At 45.1% G+C, this 21,136-nt stretch overlaps 1 protein-coding gene across 1 annotated transcript in view; it reads right to left on the bottom strand.

The window, feature by feature from the left end:
* MAOB (monoamine oxidase B) overlaps nucleotides 1–20,672 on the bottom strand; it is a 117,581-nt gene extending 96,909 nt beyond the window's left edge. The window contains exon 1 of the mRNA XM_055338702.1: nucleotides 20,536–20,672. Within this exon, the coding sequence (XP_055194677.1) occupies nucleotides 20,536–20,581 (46 nt within the window). The 5' untranslated portion in view covers nucleotides 20,582–20,672. The remainder of the gene's footprint in view (nucleotides 1–20,535) is intronic.
* Nucleotides 20,673–21,136: the final 464 nt, after the last annotated feature.

The following is a 21,136-nucleotide window of genomic DNA, read 5'->3' on the forward strand; positions in this document are numbered from 1 at the left end:
AAATTTATAATCTTCAGAGAACAAAAATAAAGCAGAGTCACATAATTCCATAAACTCTATAAATAACAGTGTATCTATTTTCATATTGCTACTGACCCTCTGGATTTCAGAAAAAAAATTCTATGTGAGCACATTGACAGAAGTGCTTTCCCAATGCTCAACTGTATATCAAACCAAATAAAAATAAAAATCAACTATGTGATATTTTATGAAATTTACTTACTTTACAACCCAATGACCAGATCGGGGAAGGGAGAGAAGGATGTACATTATTATTTCAAAGCTTAGGCGCTGTTTCCCTTAATTGCTTTTTCTTTCAACACCACCAATGTATCTTTATTAGATTACCCTGTGAAATTTGGAATTTAATAACATTGTTTATATTATGCTTTCTAAACTGATGAATATAATGTAATTATTGTTCACCAATTAAGGGATTGAATTTGGCATCATGATCTGTAACTTCAGGCTCACGGGCCATGTAAAATGCCCTAAAATTCATAGGAAAGCTGCAGAAAGGAAAATACTTAGTATATATTAAATGTAATACCTAAATGCACACACACATTCATGTAAATACATACATTTTATATATAGAGAAGTATATACTTAAATATACACATATGTATTTTCTTTGGTAGAGGTTTTCGTGTCGATATGGGGGCATTTTGCTCAAAGGATCTATTCCAGTCCCAACCATCTGGGAAAAGCCTGTGTGAGAAACAGGCAGCTCAGCTGGTCAGGCACCTCCACACACATCCCTTTACTACAACTAGAGGCCCCTCCTGTCTCCTTCCAGTCTCCTTGATCGATACAGTCAACTACTCCTCTTTCCAGAACGCAATACAAAATAACTACTCTTTAGGAGTGCCCACACTATGTAGTATCCAGAAAAGAATCACTACAGATCACATTTTAAAATTTTAAGATGATTCTCAAAAGGTTAAACATAGAGTTACCATATGACCCAAGCAGTTCCACTCCCAGGCATATACCCAAGAGAAATGAAAACATATGTCCACATGAAAACTTGCACATGAATGTTCACAGTAGCCTAATTCACAATAGCCAGAAGGTAGAAACAACCCAAATGCCCATCAACTAATGAACAGATAAACAAAATGTGCTCTATCCATACAATGGAAAATTATTTTGTGATAAAAAGAATGAAATACCTGCTATGACAAGAATGAACCTTGAAAACATTATGCTAATTGAGATGAATGATAAAGATGTGACACACACACACACACACACACAAAATGGAATATTACTCAGCCATCAAAAAGGATGAAATCTTACCATTTGCAACAATGTGAATGAAACTAGAGGGTATTATGCTAAACAAAATAAGTCACTGAGAGAAAACCAGTTATTGTACAGTTTCACTCACGTGTGGAATTTAAGAAACAAAACAGAATCATGGGGAAAGGAGGGAAAAATAAAACAAGACAAAATCAGAGAGGGAGACAAACCATAAGAGACTCTTAGCTTAGGAAACAAACTGAGGGTCCCTGGAGGGGAGAGGGTGGGGGGATGGGGCAATTGGGTGATGGGCATGAAGAAGGGCACGTGTTGTGATGAGCACTGGGTGTTATATGCAACTGATGAATAACTGAACTCTACATCTGAAACTAATTTTGAATTTAAATAAAATATTAGAAAAAGAAAGAAAACATTATGCTGATTGAAAAGAAGCCAGACACAAAAGCTCATGTATGGTATGATTCAATTTATATGAAATGTCCAGAACAAGCAAATATCTAGAGACAGAAAGTATATTAGTAACTGTCAGGGTTTGGGGCAGTGGGGTTTTAGTGGTGGTGGTATGGTGTTGGGAAATAGTGAATAACTGCTAATGAGTGTGGGTTTTCTTTTGGAGAGATGAGAAGTTTAAAAGTTGCTTTGGGGTTGTGATAACACAATCCTGTGAATATGTTAAAAATCATTAAACTGTATAATTTAAATGAATGAATCATATGGTATGTGACTTATATATATGTGTGTGTGTTCGTGTGTGTGTATACATGTATATGTTCATCTAAATAAAGCCATTACTAAAAAAAATTAAGGTGATACACAAATAATGAAGCAACAGAAAGAGAAATTAAGAAAGCAATTTCATTTACAATTGCACCAAAAATAATGAAATATCTAAGAATAAACGTACCCATAGAAGTGAAGGACCTAAAATTTGAAAACTATAAAACATTGATGAAAGAAATTGAAGATGATGCAAACACATGGAAGGATATCCCATGCTCGTGTATTGGAAGGACAAATATTGTTAAAAAGTCCATACTACACAAAGCAATTTACCCATTTAATGTAATCCCTATCGAAATACCCAAAGCATTGTTCACAGAACTAGAACAAATAATCCTGAAATGTGTATGGAACCACAAAAGACCCCAAATAGCCAAACACTCTTGAAAAAGGAAAACAATGCTGGAGGTGTCACAATTCCAGATTTTAAGTTATATTACAAAGCTGTAGTCATCAAACAGCATGGTACTGGCACAAAAATAGACACATAGATCAGTGGAGCAGAATAGAGAGCCCAGAAGCAAACCCACAATTATACGGTCAATTAATCTTCCACAAAAGAAGGAAGAATATACAATGGGGAGAAGACAGTCTCTTCAACAAATGAACAAATGGTGTTGGGAAAACTGGAAAGCTGCATGCAAAAGACAAAACTGAGCTATTTTCCTACATCGTCTCATTTTCGGTATTATATTTTTCACTGTATGCCACACTTCTATGTTCTATTTTAAAGGGCTTCCCTGATGTGAAACCCTTGGAGGCAAATGCATTTCAGAACTTCAATTCTTTTCAGATTTTAGAGTACAGAGGCACATATTATGAGACAGCTCTAGTGACAGCTGGGACAGCCGCCTTGAAATCACTGGCATTATTATGACTGCAGTAAAACATATGACTAACAGCAACCCCCACACATCAGTTCTGATCAGGTTTTGCTGAAAGTTCTAGAAAACAGTTTCAATTTTCAGAGTTCTGGGTGGGCATTTGGGCAGCGCAGATAAGGAACTGTGGTCTGAAGCACAGTAGATTAGAGACAGCTGCCATCAGATAAGTGCTGAGGACCCTGGTGTCGAAAATGGGACAGGAAAACTCAGGGCAAGTGAGGACACTCCTTTCATGGAAGATATAATTTCCTACAACTAGATGGTTTAATAATTTGATGGTGGGTTTGGTAGAAACCCATCCTAATCCCATCCTGAGTATTAGAGTAACTCAGAAGGTGGGGGGCAATGCAGAAAGGTACAAACACAATTTAAAACCAAAGTTGTTAATGTAGTTCTTAAAGAAGGATTCGATAAACCGATTAATATTGACTGTGAATCTGTGAGGTACAGGCACAGGTGGTGAAGAAGACAGAGTGCCCAGGGGCTTACAGCAGGGGGTACAGAAAAGGTGCAAAACCAGGTGCCACGGGAAAGTAGAACTGGGAGAGAAATGCAGTTTGCACAGGGCTGTCAGATATAGAGATTGAAAAAAAAAGACTTTTATTTATTTTTTAAGATTTTATTTATTTATTTGAGAGAGAGTGTGTGCACAAGCATGGTGGGGGTGGAGGAAGATGGAGAAGCAGACTCCCCACTGAGCAGGGAGCCCCACGCGGGGCTCAAGCTCAGGACCATGAGATCATGACCTGAGCTGAAGACAGATGCCTAACCAATTGAGCCACCCAGGCATCCCCAAAAAATGAGTTTTAAAGTAAGTTCTGAAAGATGGTCAGGAGTCACCAAAGTGGCAGGTGTTGGGGGGCAGAGAAAGAAGAGCTGCAAAGAGATTGCACATGGAGAAGAGCAAGTATAAAGGCCAGAGCCTGGGGTAGATTATTCAACGACTTGACTGTAGGCCAGTGTGACTGCAGAGCCGAGAGACTGCTGGCCGATGGCGTTTCTGAGGTAGGCAGGGGTCAGGCCTCCAGTGTGTCTGGGCCACAGTCAACATCCTGGACTCAAACCTGGGGTTAATGGAAGTTACTGAAGGGTCTGGAGCAGAGGAGTCACCTCATGAGACTTATGTTTAGGAATATTGCCCTGCCAGGAGAACTGTCTGGAAGGATGCATGCCAGGCTATTAATAGGGGTCACTTCGGGAAGGTTAGGATAGGGTAAAGGCCAGTGGAAGACATAGACATGGCCAACAAGCACATGAGAAAATGCTCCGCATCCCTTGCCATCAGGGAAATACAAATCAAAACCACAATGAGATCCCACCTCACACCAGTGAGAATGGGGAAAATTAACAAGGCAGGAAACCACAAATGTTGGAGAGGATGTGGAGAAAGGGGAACCCTCTTGCACTGTTGGTGGGAATGTGAACTGGTGCAGCCACTCTGGAAAACTGTGTGGAGGTTCCTCAAAGAGTTAAAAATAGACCTGCCCTACGACCCAGCAATTGCACTGCTGGGGATTTACCCCAAAGATACAGATGCAGTGAAACGCTGGGACACCTGCACCCCGATGTTTCTAGCAGCCATGTCCACAATAGCCAAACTGTGGAAGGAGCCTCGGTGTCCATCGAAAAATGAATGGATAAAGAAGATGTGGTCTATGTATACAATGGAATATTCCTCAGCCATTAGAAACGACGAATACCCACCATTTGCTTCAACGTGGATGGAACTGGAGGGTATTATGCTGAGTGAAGTAAGTCAGTCGGAGAAGGACAAACATTATATGGTCTCATTCATCCAGGGAATATAAAAAATAGTGAAAGGGCTCATAGGGGAAAGGAGAGAAAATGGTTGGGAAATATCAGAGAGGGTGAGAGAACATGAGAGACTCCTAACTTTGGGAGACGAACAAGGGGCAGTGGAAGGGGAGGTGGGTGGGGGGATGGGGTGACTGGGTGATGGGCACTGAGGGGGACACGTGACAGGATGAGCATTGAGTGATATATGTTGGCAAATCGAACTCCAATAAAAAAATATACAAAAAAAAAGGATAGGGTGAAGGCCAGCAGATAATTAACTTCATCTTTGAATGACTTCATTGGGTTCACTTCTAGCAACAAACATTTTTTTTTTTGTGGCTTAAAGTTATCGGAAGTTGAAAATTTTTTCCTCATTAAAACCGAATTATAATTCCTTTTGTGTAGGAATGGAGTGGGTAGATAAGCCATTACGCTAAGTGGAATAATCCAGACATAAAAGGACAAGTACTGTCTGATTCCATTCATATGAAGGTCCCCAGGTAGTCATATCTGTGGGGGCAGAAAGCAGGATGGGGGGTGCCCGGGGCTGAGGAGAGCAGGGAATGGGGAAATCAGGTTTAGTGGGGACAGAGTGTCAGTTTAGGATGATGGCAAAATTCTGGAGATGGATGGTGGTGATGGTTGTACGACAGTGTGGATGTTCAAATGGTGCATTTTATGTCACTAACCCCAGCACACTGCTGGCCTGTCCTGAGTGGGAGCCAGTGGTGTTGGGGGGTGCTCCAGTGGCTAGAGAAAGGCCCCAGGCAAAGATTCGCAGCTGTCAGAAGCTACAGGTCCCTGTATATGGGAAGGGGTGCTGAGGGGCGGTGGTGGGATCACTCCAGTGTCTGCCACAAAAGTCAAGGGTCTTGGCTTGAAAACTGGTCTGAAGGTGGTTCTGTTTCCCCCAAGCAGGGAACACTGGAAGCAAAGCTAGGAGCAGTGGGCCAAGGAGACCGAAGGAGAAGCCAGACAGGTGGCAGGGAAGCAGGACACCGGAATGGAGGGGATAAAAAGAAGTGATGTCTTCAAACGCCCGGTGAATACACAGCACAAGAAGCTGCAAAATCCTCCCTTAGATGGCGGGAACTACTCTGGAAAACACTTTAGTTGAATAAGAGCTTACAGGGACCGCCTACCCTGTCCCACTCTGTGCCACAAAGCTCAGATGCCAAAGATGGAGCAAACAATATTCAAGCAGACAAATAATGTGAGCACAGAGCAGCTCTCAACCTGTGTTTCCGTTCCTCATCTCATTCTGACCTTCCACTTAATGTAAAATTGCGCAGATCAATATACTGCACGTGCCACCTTATAGGAAGGATGGATTTGTTGAGAACGAAAAACCTGACATTGCCTTTCTCAGGTGTGCAAGAATTACAGGAACCAAGATCCTTGAGAAATGCCAGGCAGGTGTTAGTGCTACATTTTGCATATGTATTTTGTGTTTCTTCCTCACCCCTCGCTGCAATTATGTTAGCAGAGAGATTGAATAAGCTCTCACTTTGCAAATCATTTGCAGATGTCCCTTTTCATCACTGAAGTCTTCACTGTATTTGACAACATTTGAAAACGGATGCCAAGAGTTTGTATGTAGAACGCATGGTCTGAAGATGGGTTTAAATTCTAAGTCCTCCCATTTTTTTTTTCAATCCCTGTTTTCAAAGAAAAGGGATTCAAACAGCACACACGCATAGATCTTCATCTGAAACGTAAAATTCACTATTGCTTTTAAATTTAAAGATTGGTTTCAGGACGCCTGGGTGGCTCAGGGGTTGAGCGCCTGCCTTCAGCCCAGGGCGTGATCCTGGAGACCCGGGATCGAGTCCCACGTCGGGCTCCCTGCATGGAGCCTGCTTCTCCCTCTGCCTGTGCCTCTCTCTCTCTCTGTCTCTTATTAATAAATAAATAAAATATTAAAAAAATAAAAATAAAAGACAAGCTTTCCTGAAATGTACCTTTAAAAGAACACAGGAGGAGAAAAAAAGTATTTTGTCAGTTTCTCCTGCTTTTCATAGTTTTTGCTCGCCAACAAACACCCAAGAATAAAGCAAGCCGAAGTCCCAAATGATTTTTCTTCTTCACACAAAATGTTTTTTGCTTCCTTCTCCTCCCCCCCACCCCCACCCATTGCCTTAGAGTCATTTTAATCTCTTTATACTTTTTTCCATTTCTCAGACCAGTCTGCTGGAAGCTCAATACTGTGGACCAGCAGACTGATTTATCTACAGAAAACTCATTTTCCCCTTGGACACATTCTCCACGATATCAGAGAGAAAGGAACTAGGGGAGAAAAGCAGATCACAGGCAGTGTGTTTTGGATGGTCTGCCTTTTATCAACGAGGACCATGTGATTTCCTTTCAGACTCTGACCACTCCTGCGTGCAGCCCGATTTCCAATGACATAAAAGGTATGTATGGTATTTCACCCCTCCGAAGGCCTGAAAGATCATACCACCTATGAGTAAGCCTGAAAAAACTAGCAGATGACACAACACCTGACAATCAAAACCAGAGTCATCGCCACATCCATTCTGACTTGGCCCAAAGGTGAGCTCTGTAAAGGTATACAGAGGCTTCCTTTATTTAACAAGTACATTTATTTTTGTATGCACAAGCCAACAATTAACGGGCACAGGAAATGTAACCTCACTTCATTTCCTGCTTGTGTGTGTGTGTTAAGCTTGAACTGTTTCTTGATACTCATTCCTGGCATCCAGCATGTAGAAGGCGCTCACTTCATGTTTTCTAAATGAGAGACTATCACAGCAGGGTGATGGCAACTCGGGCTGCCAGCCAAGAGTTGGGGTAGATGGTAAACACAAGGGGCGGAATCACCGGATTAGAAACTAGCCAACAATTGCCTTTTACAGATATTTTTGTAAGTAACGAGCTTTGTCTTTTTCAAGCAGAGAACAGAATCCTCAAAGTGTTAATGTCATTGCGTTACTAATAGTCTGGCTCTGTAAGGTTTGGCTTGGTGGGCATGGGAAGAACAGGATCTCTCTCTCTCTTCTTAAATCATTTGTTGACTGCAGAGGATCGTATCTCTGGACATGCCAATTCAGAATGTTGTAACTCATTTAATGCTATCAATGATCGTTTCCAAAAGTACAGCCAAAAGTTACCTGTCAAAACTCTACAACACACTCCTTTACATTCATGATCTATCTTCCTCGTTCATTTGTCAAATCCCTCTATTATGAATGTCCTTTGACCAAAGACCGCCAACCTGCTGCCCTCTCCACTCAAACACTACCAACCCGCTCCCTCACTTTCTCCCTGTTGCCCATTTTTATAATCACTTTTAGTATCTTCAATTCCCTTCGAGAAATCCTACAGGAAGCTGCATAAAATAGTAGCAGGATTATGGGAAGAAGAGAGGTGTGCACCAACAGTACTATTTTGCCAAGAACCCAGAATCTGAGGTGGACCCAAAATGATAGCCTGGGATAGATGGACAGTCGGTGACCTTCTGTGTCTAGTCTTCACAGATTATAGTCCTTTGTTTCAGAATTTATCCCTTGGCTACATTGCCACAAATGTTTCCAATAAAGGAAGAAATCTACATTTGTAGCAATTCCAGATAAGAGGCTATGGACCTCAGCTCTAAATCAGCCCACAGAGTGGTAAGAGAATTAGATTTCCTGCAGCTTGTTTGGGCCACTATAGAGGTCAGCCTCCACCCTCCGCCCTGTTCTGGGTGCTCGGGCCACCTAAAAGATCCAGAACTGATGAAGTTCAGGACTCTTCCCAGGCCTCTACCTCCAACAGAAGAAAACCTCATGGTTAGAACCTCTTGTGATGTACAGGGCAAAAATACCATTCAACTACTGTCTATCAAGATGAGGGTCCAGGGCCAGCAGCCTCTGAGACAGATTTGCATGTAGGTGCTTCATCAGGATTCAACAGGTGTAAGGAAGTAAGGGAAGCAGGACTGGTCAGAGAGAGGAGTTGAACTGAGATGCACAACAGAAGCCTCAGTCAATCCCACAGGGAGCCCCAGAGCTGAGAGTGCACGTCAGAGTTGTGTTGAAGTGAGGCAAGGGGCCCAGGCCTCTATACTCCTCCATCTGTTGCAGGCTGTTGCAGGGTGCCTGCAAAGCAAGGGGCGTGCTCTTGGGTGAGTCAGATCCCCTTAGTCAAAGGGAATTTCCAGAGAGGGACTCCGCAATGAACAAGCAGATGGCCAAAACTCTCAGCAGGTAGGGGAAGAAGTGCCCTGAAGGGGGGATTTTAACAGCCAACCACGCTGCCATTTTAGGGCCAATGATAAGAGAGAAGCTGAAATCTCAATGGCCTGTGTATATTAGAGCGTAGATTTTTTTTTTTTAGAGCGTAGTTTTAAATTTCAACCATTTAGAGCAATGTTTGAAGGAAATATAGTTGAATTGGCCAATTAAATCTCTGATAAATCCTATTGCTAAATGTTCTTTGAGGCCCCAAGGTGACACTCTCATCTTCCTCTCCTCTGTGGTGTCTGAACCAGATGAACATATCTTTCTCAGCATCTGCCACCCAGCATTCACTTGTTTCATGTTTCACATTCACCTGTGCGGAGCTGTATGTGTCTCCCTCGGCCTGACGTATCCCTCAAAGATGGAAAAACGTATCACCCATCTGTCTATTCCCACACCGGCCCAATGCTTGGTAAACAGGGCATCTGATAAGCATTTATTGAATGAACAAATCCATCAAGAAATGAGCAAACTTGACTTCTTTTTCTCCCCTGTGGAAACAACAGGATGAGAAAACACACTTGATGAAATGAGGAGCTCATCTGAGTGTACACCTTGGTCTGGGCTTATCAAGGGCTGTTTGATTTTGACCAACCGGCATAGCATGAAAGGGCTATTCAGAAACTGTCAACTGTTATCTTACAGGACTCCCAAATAAACTAAAATCTAGCACAGATTGGAATGCAAACTAGAGAGGAAATTAAAATGCGAAACATGAAACAGCTGTTTGATCCTCTGTTACAAAAGACTGTGGACAAAGGCTATGTCCATTTCTTATCTAGATGGGTAAAAATAATCACAGAAAATTATTTGTTACAGAGCTATTTTCTTTTCTGCACTGAAACACAACAGAAATATCTAATTATGTCAAAGTTCACAACAGAATTATCTAATTATGTCAAAGTTCTAGATGCACAGGATAAATGGTGTCCAAAAAATTTAGAAGTATGATAAAAAATATAACAGTGGACATAAAGCACTCATTGCCAAAACCAGTTGCAGAGAGCAAAATTTACTTGCCACTACAGAAATTTTACAAAGCTGAAGACGTTCGTAATTTCTAGTTGCTGCAACTTCATTAAGTGACAACTACAAACTGGATGAAGGAGCATGACTTTCTCTGTATCGTGCCAGAGTGGGGGGGAACGTTGGTTGCCTGTTGAAGTAACTAAGAAGCCCATAATTGCAAATCTACCCTAAAGGAGACTGGCAAAATTATCTTGGGAATGACAATTTTGCATTAATTATTAAATGCCTTCAAAGGATTCCCAACATTTATTTCTAGAAAATTCCTAAAGAAATCATCAGAATTATGCCCAATGGCTTAGGTATAAGGATGTTCATAATAGCTTTGTTTAAAATAGCAGAGGTTGGAAATACAAATCTTCAGCAATAGACGTTGCTTAAATAAATACAATCTTATGAAGAAATATAGTTACGGAGATCTTATGGGACAAGTGCATTTAAGACATGATTAAGCAGTCGTGTTATTATTTATTTAAAAAAACACCAAATAAATCCAAAGGTGATGTGCAAGAAAAAAATATAAGTGACATTAGTAACATTTTCTTTCTTTTTGGTGGGGATCAATTATGGATGATTTTCATTCTCTTTTTGTCCTTTTCTGCAATTTACAGATTTTCATAATAAATATGTATTATTTCTACAATTCGTGTTATTAAAAAAATGTTCCCATGTCTCCAAAATATTTCCTTAAACCATAAATCATCAGGGAAAAATGCAATTTCATACCCCCTTTTTTATGATTTCCTTTTTTTTTTTTTTTTAGGGACAGATAGGGAGTGTGTATGTGTGCTTGAATGTGGAGAGGGGCAGAGGAAGGGGGAGAGATAGAATCTTCTTTTTTAAAAAAAAGATTTATTAATTTGAGAGAGAGAGAGAGAGAGAGCATGCACACGAGCAGGAGGAGAGTCAAAAGGAGAGGGAGACAAGCAGACTCCCTGCTGAGTGGGGCTCAATCTCACGATGTGAGTCGAAATCAAGAGTTGGACACTTAACCAACTGAACCACCCAGGTTCCTCTGTGGTTTCATCTTTCATTTATGTCAGTAGCCTTTCTTCTTAAAAAAATTTAGAGGGAATGTTGGTTATCAAATAATTTGCCTATTAATTCTTTACTTTATCCCAAATCATCTGAAAAGGGGGCCTTGTCGAATAACAAAAGCCTTTCCAAAGAGCTCGTTGCTTTAATGTAGGAAACTGGAAAATAACCCAAAGAAGCAAGATGGAATTAAAGACATCATCATGAAGACATGATTAAAGACAGAAACACAGCTGGAATCATGGGAATAAAAAGTTGCTCCAACTCCAAAACACGAGGTCAGGATCCCAAATTCAATATGAAAGAATCACTGGAAATGTTTGAGAGGTAAACCAAAAGGGGAGTGGTTGTTCAGGCTGGAAGGAGAGCAAACAAAGCTAAGGACCTAGCAGGACACCTTCCTCATTGTGCAATGCTGATAAATGTGGAGGAGGAGGATGTGGCCAGAGTAAAAATGTCCTACGGAAGAGATGACGAACATCAGATCAAGGGTTTAAGCTTTTGACACAAAGTGGAAATTAACTAGAACCTGCCACTTAAGATAGCGCTGAACAGGGACTATGGTATTACTGACATTTGAAAGGTCATCCCTACCTGGAAGTGCTTCCTGATTGTGCCTCCTCTCTCATGAAACAGTAGGTTTCAGTGACAACTTTGACATAACAAATAGGATGGGCTGTTCACTTTGTGTTGGAGACTGCCCAAGATGTGAGTCTGTCATTTAGTAAGCTGTGTCACAGCGCTCGGGCAGAAAAATCTCTTTGGTTTTATTTTAAAAAAAAAAAGGAAATTTCAAATAAAGTCACGTCCTTCAATTTCAGTTGTAAAACTTCAGAGGGAGAGCATGAATTACTATCTTTGTGATACTTCCTTTCTGGTCACCTCTCAACCTGTTCCAGAATTTCTATCCATTTTTTGGCCTCCCTGGCTCCACGGGTTGCCCTCTTCCACCTGTCAGGCAAGTAGCCGCCCACCTTATCTTTACAGCAAAGATTTTCAATGGCTCCCTATTTCCAACTACAGATGGGACTTGCTCATAAAGAGAGGAGTTCATTCCTCAGGACTGTAATTTTATTCAAAGGAAGGGGCTGTAAGGCCTGGGATCGGCCCTTTGGCATCTCTTGGTTTGCTTTTCCTGAGACCGAAAACCAGGTGCTCTCCCTAGGAGGTGAAACTTTACCAAAATGCTTGCATCTTCAGTCACCAATGATCCTGTTAAAGTCAGCAATTTTTTAGCTGGTGAGAAATTTATATGACTTGGATGCTCCTAATCAGGAAGGAATTTTATGCCATTAATACACCCCTCTCTTAAGGGAAATAATTACTTTTATGCAGGGACATTATGAAAAAGCTCACCCTCACAAACTTGAGGCCCTTCCAGATTGGCAATGCTGCACATTTAACCTGAGCAAATCTCATTCTGAACATAACCTCTCAGTTTGGCTCAGTTTGGGACTCAGGAGAGTATTTGATCTTTTACATTTCCAGGATCCCCCTCAGTTAATACCACCCATTGGCAGGGCACCTGGGTAGTAGCCCAGTCAGTTGAGCATCCAGACTCTTGGTTTCAACTCAGGTCATGATCTCAGGGTCCTGGGATCAAGCCCTATGTCAGGCTCTGTGCTCAGCATCAAGTCTAGAGTCTGCCAGAGACTTGTTTGCCCCCCCTCTCCCTCTGCTCCTCCCCTGCTTGTACTCTCTCTCTCTCTCTCAAAAAAAAAAAAATACTGCCCGTTGACTTGTAAAAATGGCACAATTAACACTGACTGACATTCCAGGAGGTAGTTCTGGGGCCCTCCCTCCATTTTATAAACAAGGATCTGGAGGCTGGGGAAGTAGGTAAATAACCCAAGCCACAGTCAGGGACAGAGGGAGAGGACTTGAACCTAAGCCCTAGGCCCACAGAGTCCTTGTGTTTCACTGCTCTGTTATCCTGCTTCCTCGAGAAGGTGAAAGGTTTGCTCCATGTTTTCTATAGGTTTCTAGCAGTGGAGCGTACCTTCTCTGGGTCCAAAAGCCTGGGAGGACCCACGATCTTGACCAAGAGATTCGACTGACAGTAATTCTATTTCTGGGAGCTAGAGTGGGCTGGGTTCCTTGCTCAACACCAGAAACGGGGGGATAAACCACAAGAAGGCCCAGACTCTGAGCAGCCTAAGGTCAGACAAGGGTTCATAGATGCTTAAATGGGTCAGTTAAATTAAAATTGGTTAAGACTGTAAGTAAAATAGCCATCAAGTCCAAAGATGGAAACGGTTAGTGGTAGTTCTGATACAGAGTCACCTGCAACTGTACATATTTCATTTGTCCCAGGTGCTGACTGACATTCACCATTATACTATACTATATTACAGGTCTCATCACCTGTAATAATTTAATAGTCATTAATCTTTTTTATTTTTAGAAAGAGAGAGAGCACAAGCTGAAGGGGTAGTGGTGAGGATGGGGAGGGGGTTGGGCAGAGGGACAGAGAGAGAGAGAATCTCAAGCAGGCTCCATGCCAAGCACAGAGCCCAGTTTGGGACCTCGATTTCACAACCCTGATATCATGACCTGAGCTGAAATCAAGAGTTGGATGCTTAATCCACTGAGGTACCCAGGCACCTCAATAATCTCTAATTTTAAATGTCATTCAAACTGTAGAAGTTCTAATACAATATTCATCAGTCAAGCGCATGTGTGTATATAGTGCAAATCTTCACAGGAATAAAGAAATGTACGCATATTCGAATTTGATGGTAACATACTAGCTGTCATTGCTGATATCTGGAGAAATAATACTTGGCACCAAACCATTTTATGGACTTCACTGTGTCAAAGAAACATGGGGGATCCCTGGGTGGCACAGCGGTTTGGCGCCTGCCTTTGGCCCAGGGCGTGATCCTGGAGACCCGGGATCGAATCCCACGTCGGGCTCCCGGTGCATGGAGCCTGCTTCTCCCTCTGCCTGTGTCTCTGGCTCTCTCTCTCTCTCTCTCTGTGTGTGACTATCATAAATAAATAAAAATTTAAAAAAAAGAAACATGGAAGTGCTACTCAGGTCCAACGTGTTAGAGAAGTAAGTTAAAACTAAATGATCTCTTTTCGATCATAGGCTAAATCTGGCCAGAGGGGCCACCTGTGTAATTTGTTGTCAAAAATGCAGGAATCGCTAAAGCAGCTGATTTTCAGTTACAAGCTGTGGTGTTTTAAAACAAATTTTGATGACATACATTATCGGCCACGTTACTAAAATCCTATTGATGTGTGTGTCTTTGTAGCCATGGGAGTGTGAACAAATGATGTCAAAACACTTTCCACATTTGTGTTACAGGGGAAGTGGCCAGCTCCAATAATTGGCAAAGGTTAACAGACTGGAACAAGCTGCCATGAGATTTTCACTGGGAGCAGAAGAAATCAAACAAGGAAACAAATGCAAAATTGAGTAACAGTGGGGTGATCCTAATATTAATGTCCGCCCAGCACCAAATGATTAGAAGTGCTCATTAACAGAAATGTGTTCTGCAGGCAGAATTTCTCACGCATTTCTTTCTTAAATATATTTTCAATATAATTAGAGTTTAAGCTTTTTCTTTAAACTTTGCTGCTGGCACTTATTTATTCATTCATTCATTCATTCATTCATTCCTGAAAGACATGGAGAGGCAGAGACACAAGCAGAGGGAGAAGCAGTCTCTCTGCAGGGAGCCCGACGTGGGACTCGATCCCGGATCCCAGGATCACGCCCCGAGCTGAAGGCCACCCAATTGCTAAGCCACCGGGTGTCCCTCTGCGGGCTTTTAGATCATCTGTGTTAGTAAATCATATACGAGCCAAGAAAGTAGGGCTGGGAGACAGCATCCCTCTACAGAATAATGGTCTATGAATGTGTGTGTGTGTGTGTGTGTGTGTGTGTGTGTGTGTGTGTGTTACTGCATGCACACCACTAACCATTTCCTCGACCTGAAGTTTGACAGTGGAGTCAGCTGGCCCAGTGCCACTTCAGAGCCATCTGTGGTTGGTGGCCATTTGTCAGCCTGTTGAACAATAATAGCCTGTGTCTACTGTGTGCTTGCCAGATGCCAAGCCCTTCACGCACATTTTCTCTTTTAATTTTCTCCACCACTTTTCAAAGTGGATACCATGATTATCCCTATCTTCTGGATAAGAAAACCAAGACACGGGAAGGTTACCAATCTCTCTTACGGTGGCGCAGCTAGTTAGTGGTGGAACCAGGGTAGATGCCACGCTGTCAACAGGGCCCCATCATTGCCTGGACCCCTCAACATCTCCAGCCAGAAGCGAAAAATGCTGCCATGGATAATGGCCAAGCCGAGCCTGGAGCCTGGAGGCTATAGAAGGATTTAGAAATCATGACTCTGGTGGCGCCTGGCTCTGCCCGCATGGACCACCGGGCAGGCCCCTCCCACCGATATGCCCCAGGTATTAGAATCAACCAGAGGGTATGAGGCTCTGTCATCCTTAACCCTCATAGAGCTGCTGGGAAAAGTCAAGCTCTGAACACCTTGCCCGGCATGTGGACGGCACTCAAAATGCTCACTCTTGTTATTACTTATTATTAATAAGCAATTAATCCTGTCCAATGAATAAATAATATGTGCATGTATTATTAATACATTTGTCATTATAATGAAGACAGGAGGCAGGTGGCTGGAATGAAGCCCTGGTCAGAACCTGAAAGCAGTCAGGCCAGGGTGCTGCTGACATCCAGATCTGGGGCTGCCAACGTTTCTCTTGACAACGAACACGGTGGCGAGTCCCGGAGCTGGAGGTGAGCCTGAGCTCCGGAGGCCCCTCGCTGGAAGGAGCAAAGGGATGGAGGAGGCAGGAGGAGGTGGGGACGGACCAGGTCCTTACTGATGCCTGCACTAGTGCCACCTTAAAAACGCCTCACAGCAAGAAAAATTATTAGTTGCTGAGGAGGAGGAAATGATTACACAGAAATGCCTGCTCCTCCTCCCACAGGCCGAAAAATCCTAGCAGCTAAACAAGGATGTATTTTCCAAAAGGTTTAAGCTGAAGCCGTAATGGCCAGCATGTACATTCTTTCTAATCCTAGCAACAACCCCCTCTTGCCGATAAAGGCGTCAGGTGTCTCAGTTAGAAGGTGAGGCCGCTGAAGAATAGGGAGGTGAGGGAACTTTTATGGTGACACAGTAGGTACATGTAGGAAATGGGATCCATAATGAGTCTGTTTGACACCAGAGCATCTATTTTTTTTTAACACTGCCAAACTGCCTCTCTGTAGCCTCTCTTTGACAGGGGATCTCCAGATTTCCAAGCACTTCTATATAATTATTATTTTTCCAAACATTCAGGTGGGTTCTAGGAGCCCAGCGATGTCCTCCATCTTTCCTCATCAAACGTGAAGATGAAGTTTTGCCATTAACACGCAGGCCACATCTGCCTACCGCATCCTTCAACTCATGACCCCTCGTGGGCCATCCGTGACAGCCCCTGCCCAGGCCGGGCCCACTGGTCTGGAGCAGGCTCACCTTCCTGGCCCGCATGGGGCACCTGCCACGTGTGGGTTATGATTTGGAAGGCTGGCTCCAACTGTTGCAGGATCTCAACCAACCTCAGAGGGCTGAATGTACTCTCTCAAGCCTGGCAAAAAATGTCTTCCTTTCTGCTTCAAATTTCCCTATTTTTTTTTTTAGCTTTTATTTTGAGGATTGAGCAAGAGCCATTCCAGAATTGCAAAAGATAGTTTCCATGGCTTCACCAACCCAAACACTGAAACCGAGACACAGGACAAGAAAGAATATGCTTCTCTCCAGCTCCATGTGGGAAACGCTGTTACTTTGTCAAAACTCCAGAGATGACCTGCCCCTTGGGTGGAAGACATTTCAGTAGGTATGCATTTATATGCTGCACCAGTTTCTTAAAAGACTTTTTGCCAGTACCCTAGAATTTTTCAAATCTCAAAAAAGAAAGTTGTATATTAACCAGCTGTACCTCCCATACATCTGTGTTTATCCTAAAAGGGGTGATTAAAATTTGCTGATGGCCTGAAAGACTATCAGAGAACTAGCAGAATGTCCCAAGTTTAATAATTAACAACATTTAAAAACCAGAGTCAAATTCCGACACTTCTAAACGGAAATCATTGTGTGGGTCACCTCCTCATTCTAGAATTCCGATTGGACCACTTCTCCCACCCTCCGTGTGATTTGGCACGAAACACAAAAGGGTTGGTAGTAAGTAGGTGGGCATGAGTTTCAGATCCAATCAATTGCTACTGTGTCGGCGTAAAGTTAAAGTCCACCTCCCCAGGCTCCGGAGGCTCAGCCCAGTGGAGGGGAAAGTGAACAATTTACCAACTCGCAGAAAAGAACCAGGTGGCAGGGGAGAGTAAAACAGGATCTCATCCAACCCGGGGGGCGGGGGTGGTTAAGGGCAGTCCTGGGAGATGGTATCTCAGCCAGGGTGTGAGGTTAACCAAGTGTCTTTCAGCATCTGTTTCCTCCTCAAACTACAGAGGATGGTGGAAGATACCTTGCTCCTTTCTACCCCCTCTTCCAGCCTCTCCTGGGCTTCCTCTCTTCTCTCTTGGTTTCATTCATTTTATTTGCTTCAGTGGTTTTGGCTAAAACTTCTCCATCGCAGGCATCTGTGAGCCTAACTTCTCTTCTGCATTTCCACCTGCTAGACATCTGTCCCCGGGCATCCTCCCAGCACCTCCGACTCTCTGTGTCCCATCTGTCTCCCACACCTGTTTCTCCACTTGATGTCTCTCTTTTTGCTAAACCATCACCATATTCTTATGACTTGACACATGTCACTCTGTGAATGAAAATCCTCTGTGGTCGTTCTTTGACCACACAAAGAACTAAACCTGTTGGGGATGATGTACAAGCCTCCCCACAATTCATCCTACCAGAACCTCTCCCACACACACACAGACACAACTCTCTACACTAAAGTCCTTGAGGCTTCCTAAGCGTGCTCCTGCATTCTTTCACATGTTTGTGATTTGGCATCATCTGTTTCTTAGCTCAAAATGCTTTCTTCATCTAGTCTCCTGATGAACTCCTATCCATCCCTTAAGACCTGCTTCAAATGTCACCTCCTCTGTGAAGTCTGCCCAGATTTTCTCAGGCAGAGTTTGACATTCCCTCCAATCACCTTCTCTGGGACTTTGTGCATGCACCACTAAAGCATCTATCAGGGGTCATGAGTATTAATGGTTCAGGGCTCTGTCTTCCACGTTAGCTTGTGAATGCCCCCAGGGCAACATCCCTGTATAATTCATCTTTTATTCCCTTTGGGATAGGATGTGGAACAGGAAGCAAATGGTCATCGCATAAATGAATAAAAAATTAATGAACGGACTCCTCTTGTGGCAGGTACCCACTCTTGACCTTGTATTGTCTTTGCTCGGGTATCTCCTCTCCCTTTCTGGGTGGACAAATCTTCCAGGGCAAAAAGCAATGTGATCTGTTCCTGCACCCCCTATCGCAGCTTACTCCAGTGCCTATTGTTTGAATAAATGAGTAAACTTCTTATAGGACCTTGTGTCATACGTCAGACTTCACAAAGCTACTGTCACACACATTGTTTCACTTGCCCTTCACGATGACCCTGTCATCTAGCTCTGACTCACTGGTGTTACCTTCATGCAGCAGATAAAGCCACTGAGGTAGGGCCTTGGAACCTTGCTTTCTTGGTTTTGAGAACAATGCCTATTCCAGGTAATGTTCTTGCGAAAAGGCAGATCTGTTCACCTGTCCCATGTTTTGAGAGTCTGGAGGTGAGTGTAGAGGTTCACCGCTGCTTGTCAAAGAAGAGCCAAAACCCTTGTCTACTCTTCCCCAACAAGCCTGACATGAATAACTGGAGTGACCCTGAAAGCTTGGAGTATGAATCAGAAAGACCAGTAGAAGGGAAGAGGGAAGAGAAAAATCTGAACCCATTAGACTTTGGGCAAAAACAGACTTTGGGAGCCGGGCAAGAGAACCTCCAGCTTCTGTGAGATGGGAGGCTACGTGAGTCAGTGTCAAGAAGCACTCAGTAATATTTTCTAAAGCACCTAGGTAGAAATGCTTTTAAGTCCAAGTTCCTGTGGAAGAAAAAAATGTCAAAAATAGTGCAGGAAAAGGGGACTGATTGAGCCTTGGCCCACCTTAACAACACCATTGTGCTTATGTATCTGTGTCCCTGCAGCACTCAACACAGCTTGGCAGAGTGAGCTCCGGAGGGTCCCGCAGACAGAAGTGGTAGCCTGAGGGACGCCTGGGTGGCTCAGTGGTTGAGCATCTGCCTTCGGGATCCTGGGTCCCTGCATGGAGCCTGCTTCTCCCTCTGCCTGTGTTTCTGCCTCTCTCTGTGTGTGTCTGTCATGAATAAATAAGTAAAATCTTAAAAAAAAAAAAGTGGTAGCCTGAGATCTGAGCCAAAGGTGTGGAGGGGGCAGCACAGGACTGGGATCAGCACCCAACATCCAAGGCCTTGGTTTACTCACCAGGTCCAGCAAGAATCGGGTACCTCTGTCCTGTCCACTCACGGGGAGCAGGGACTAACCCTGCTCTTAAGACCTGGTTAGGGCAAGTGTTGGCCAACACATCCAATGGTTTGGAGAGGTGTCCTATCTACTTCTCAGGCACCCGGAGGCCCTGGGACTTTGATCAAAGCATCTCCAGGGGTCTGTTTAGCTGTTCTGGGAGCATTGTTTAGTCCCACTAACCCCATCCCACTGACCTGCCCTCCTCAGAGGGTAGTTTCCCCACCGACCCCATGCCTCCCTCTGGCTTCTGTCTCTGTGCCACGGTGGGCATGCACTGGTGGGCAGAGGGTGGTCTCTGCCCCCAACCCTGCCCATATAGGCTAGGCCAGAGAGTCCAGCTTCTCCATTGCAGCCCTGTTGCACTTGTACACCCAGCTTGTTCATCCTGCTCTAAGGGGGGGGGGGGTTAGAAGAGCTCTTTGCCCCCAAAGTCCCTGCTGCCCCAAGGAGATCCGTGACAATCACAGAAACACAGGGTCAGGGCGGTCTCCGGCAATCCATTGCCCCAGGGTCCAAGCCCCGCTTTCGGAACCGGGAGCTGTTCAAGGTCGTTTCCCTGCTACGAGCGCGAGGATCACAGCACGCTGGGGTGCCCGCCTGCTTCACGCGGGGGCACTGAGCGTCCAGGTCAGGTTGGAGCAAGTGACGGACCCCTGCGTCCCCCCCGCCAGAGATCTCTCGCCCGCCGGCCCCCTCGCTCCTCGCCGCCTCGAAAACGCCCCCAGCGCAGGCCTGGCAGCCTTCGGAGGGAGAAGTTCAAGGCCTGGCCCCAGCCCGGCACGGACTTTCGGCCCCCGCCTCCGTCCAGGACCGCCCCGAATCCTGCCCGCGAGGGAGGCTCGGCGCGCGGCGCTCGGGACCCGCCGGATCCCCGCCCGCGCGCCCGGACTCCCGGGGCCCCCGCCCCCGCCCCCGGCCCTCGAGCGCCCGCGCGCCTCCCCCCGGGCGACCACCTGTCGGGGCGCCGGGAGGAGGAAGGCGGGCCGCAGCCGCCACTGACCTGAGATGCCGCCCCCCACCACGACCACGTCGCACTTGCCGCTCATGGCGCTCGCCTGGCTGCGGGCCGCCCCGGTGCCCGCCGCTCGGCCGTCTGGGTCTCGGCCCCCGCCCGCCGCGCTGCCCCCGCGCGCTGGCGCCGCCGCCCCGCCGCTATATCGCCCGCCCCGGGCCCCGCCGCCGAGCCCCGCCCCCGCCCGCAGCCCCGCCGCCCCGACCTGGGGAGGGAGGGCGGGCGCCGGGGCGGGGAGAGCACCTGGGGCCTGCACGGGCCGCGGGGCGGGGGGCGAGGAAGAGGCCGGCAGCCCCGGGCCTGCTTTCTGCACGGTCTTTATTTCCCCATCAGCCTCCCTGGTGCCTGGGGGGGGGGTGCTGGGAGGGTGGCGTGTTGGGATGGCTTCCTGCAGCCCCCCCCATTACCCCCCAGAATGGAGCAATCCCAGTAACAGCGAGCATTCAGGGAGCGCTTTCCCCATCCTGGGCACCGCAGGAGCAGGAAGCGCTTTGCGTGCAAGATTCCGGTTAAGCCTTCCGACAACCCATTTTGCGGATGAGGAAAGCGAGATAAAAGTAGTGAGGGGCCAAGGCAAGATTTAAACAAA

Source organism: Nyctereutes procyonoides, unplaced genomic scaffold, assembly GCF_905146905.1.
Source record: "Nyctereutes procyonoides isolate TBG_1078 unplaced genomic scaffold, NYPRO_anot_genome, whole genome shotgun sequence".
Taxonomy (NCBI): domain Eukaryota; kingdom Metazoa; phylum Chordata; class Mammalia; order Carnivora; family Canidae; genus Nyctereutes; species Nyctereutes procyonoides.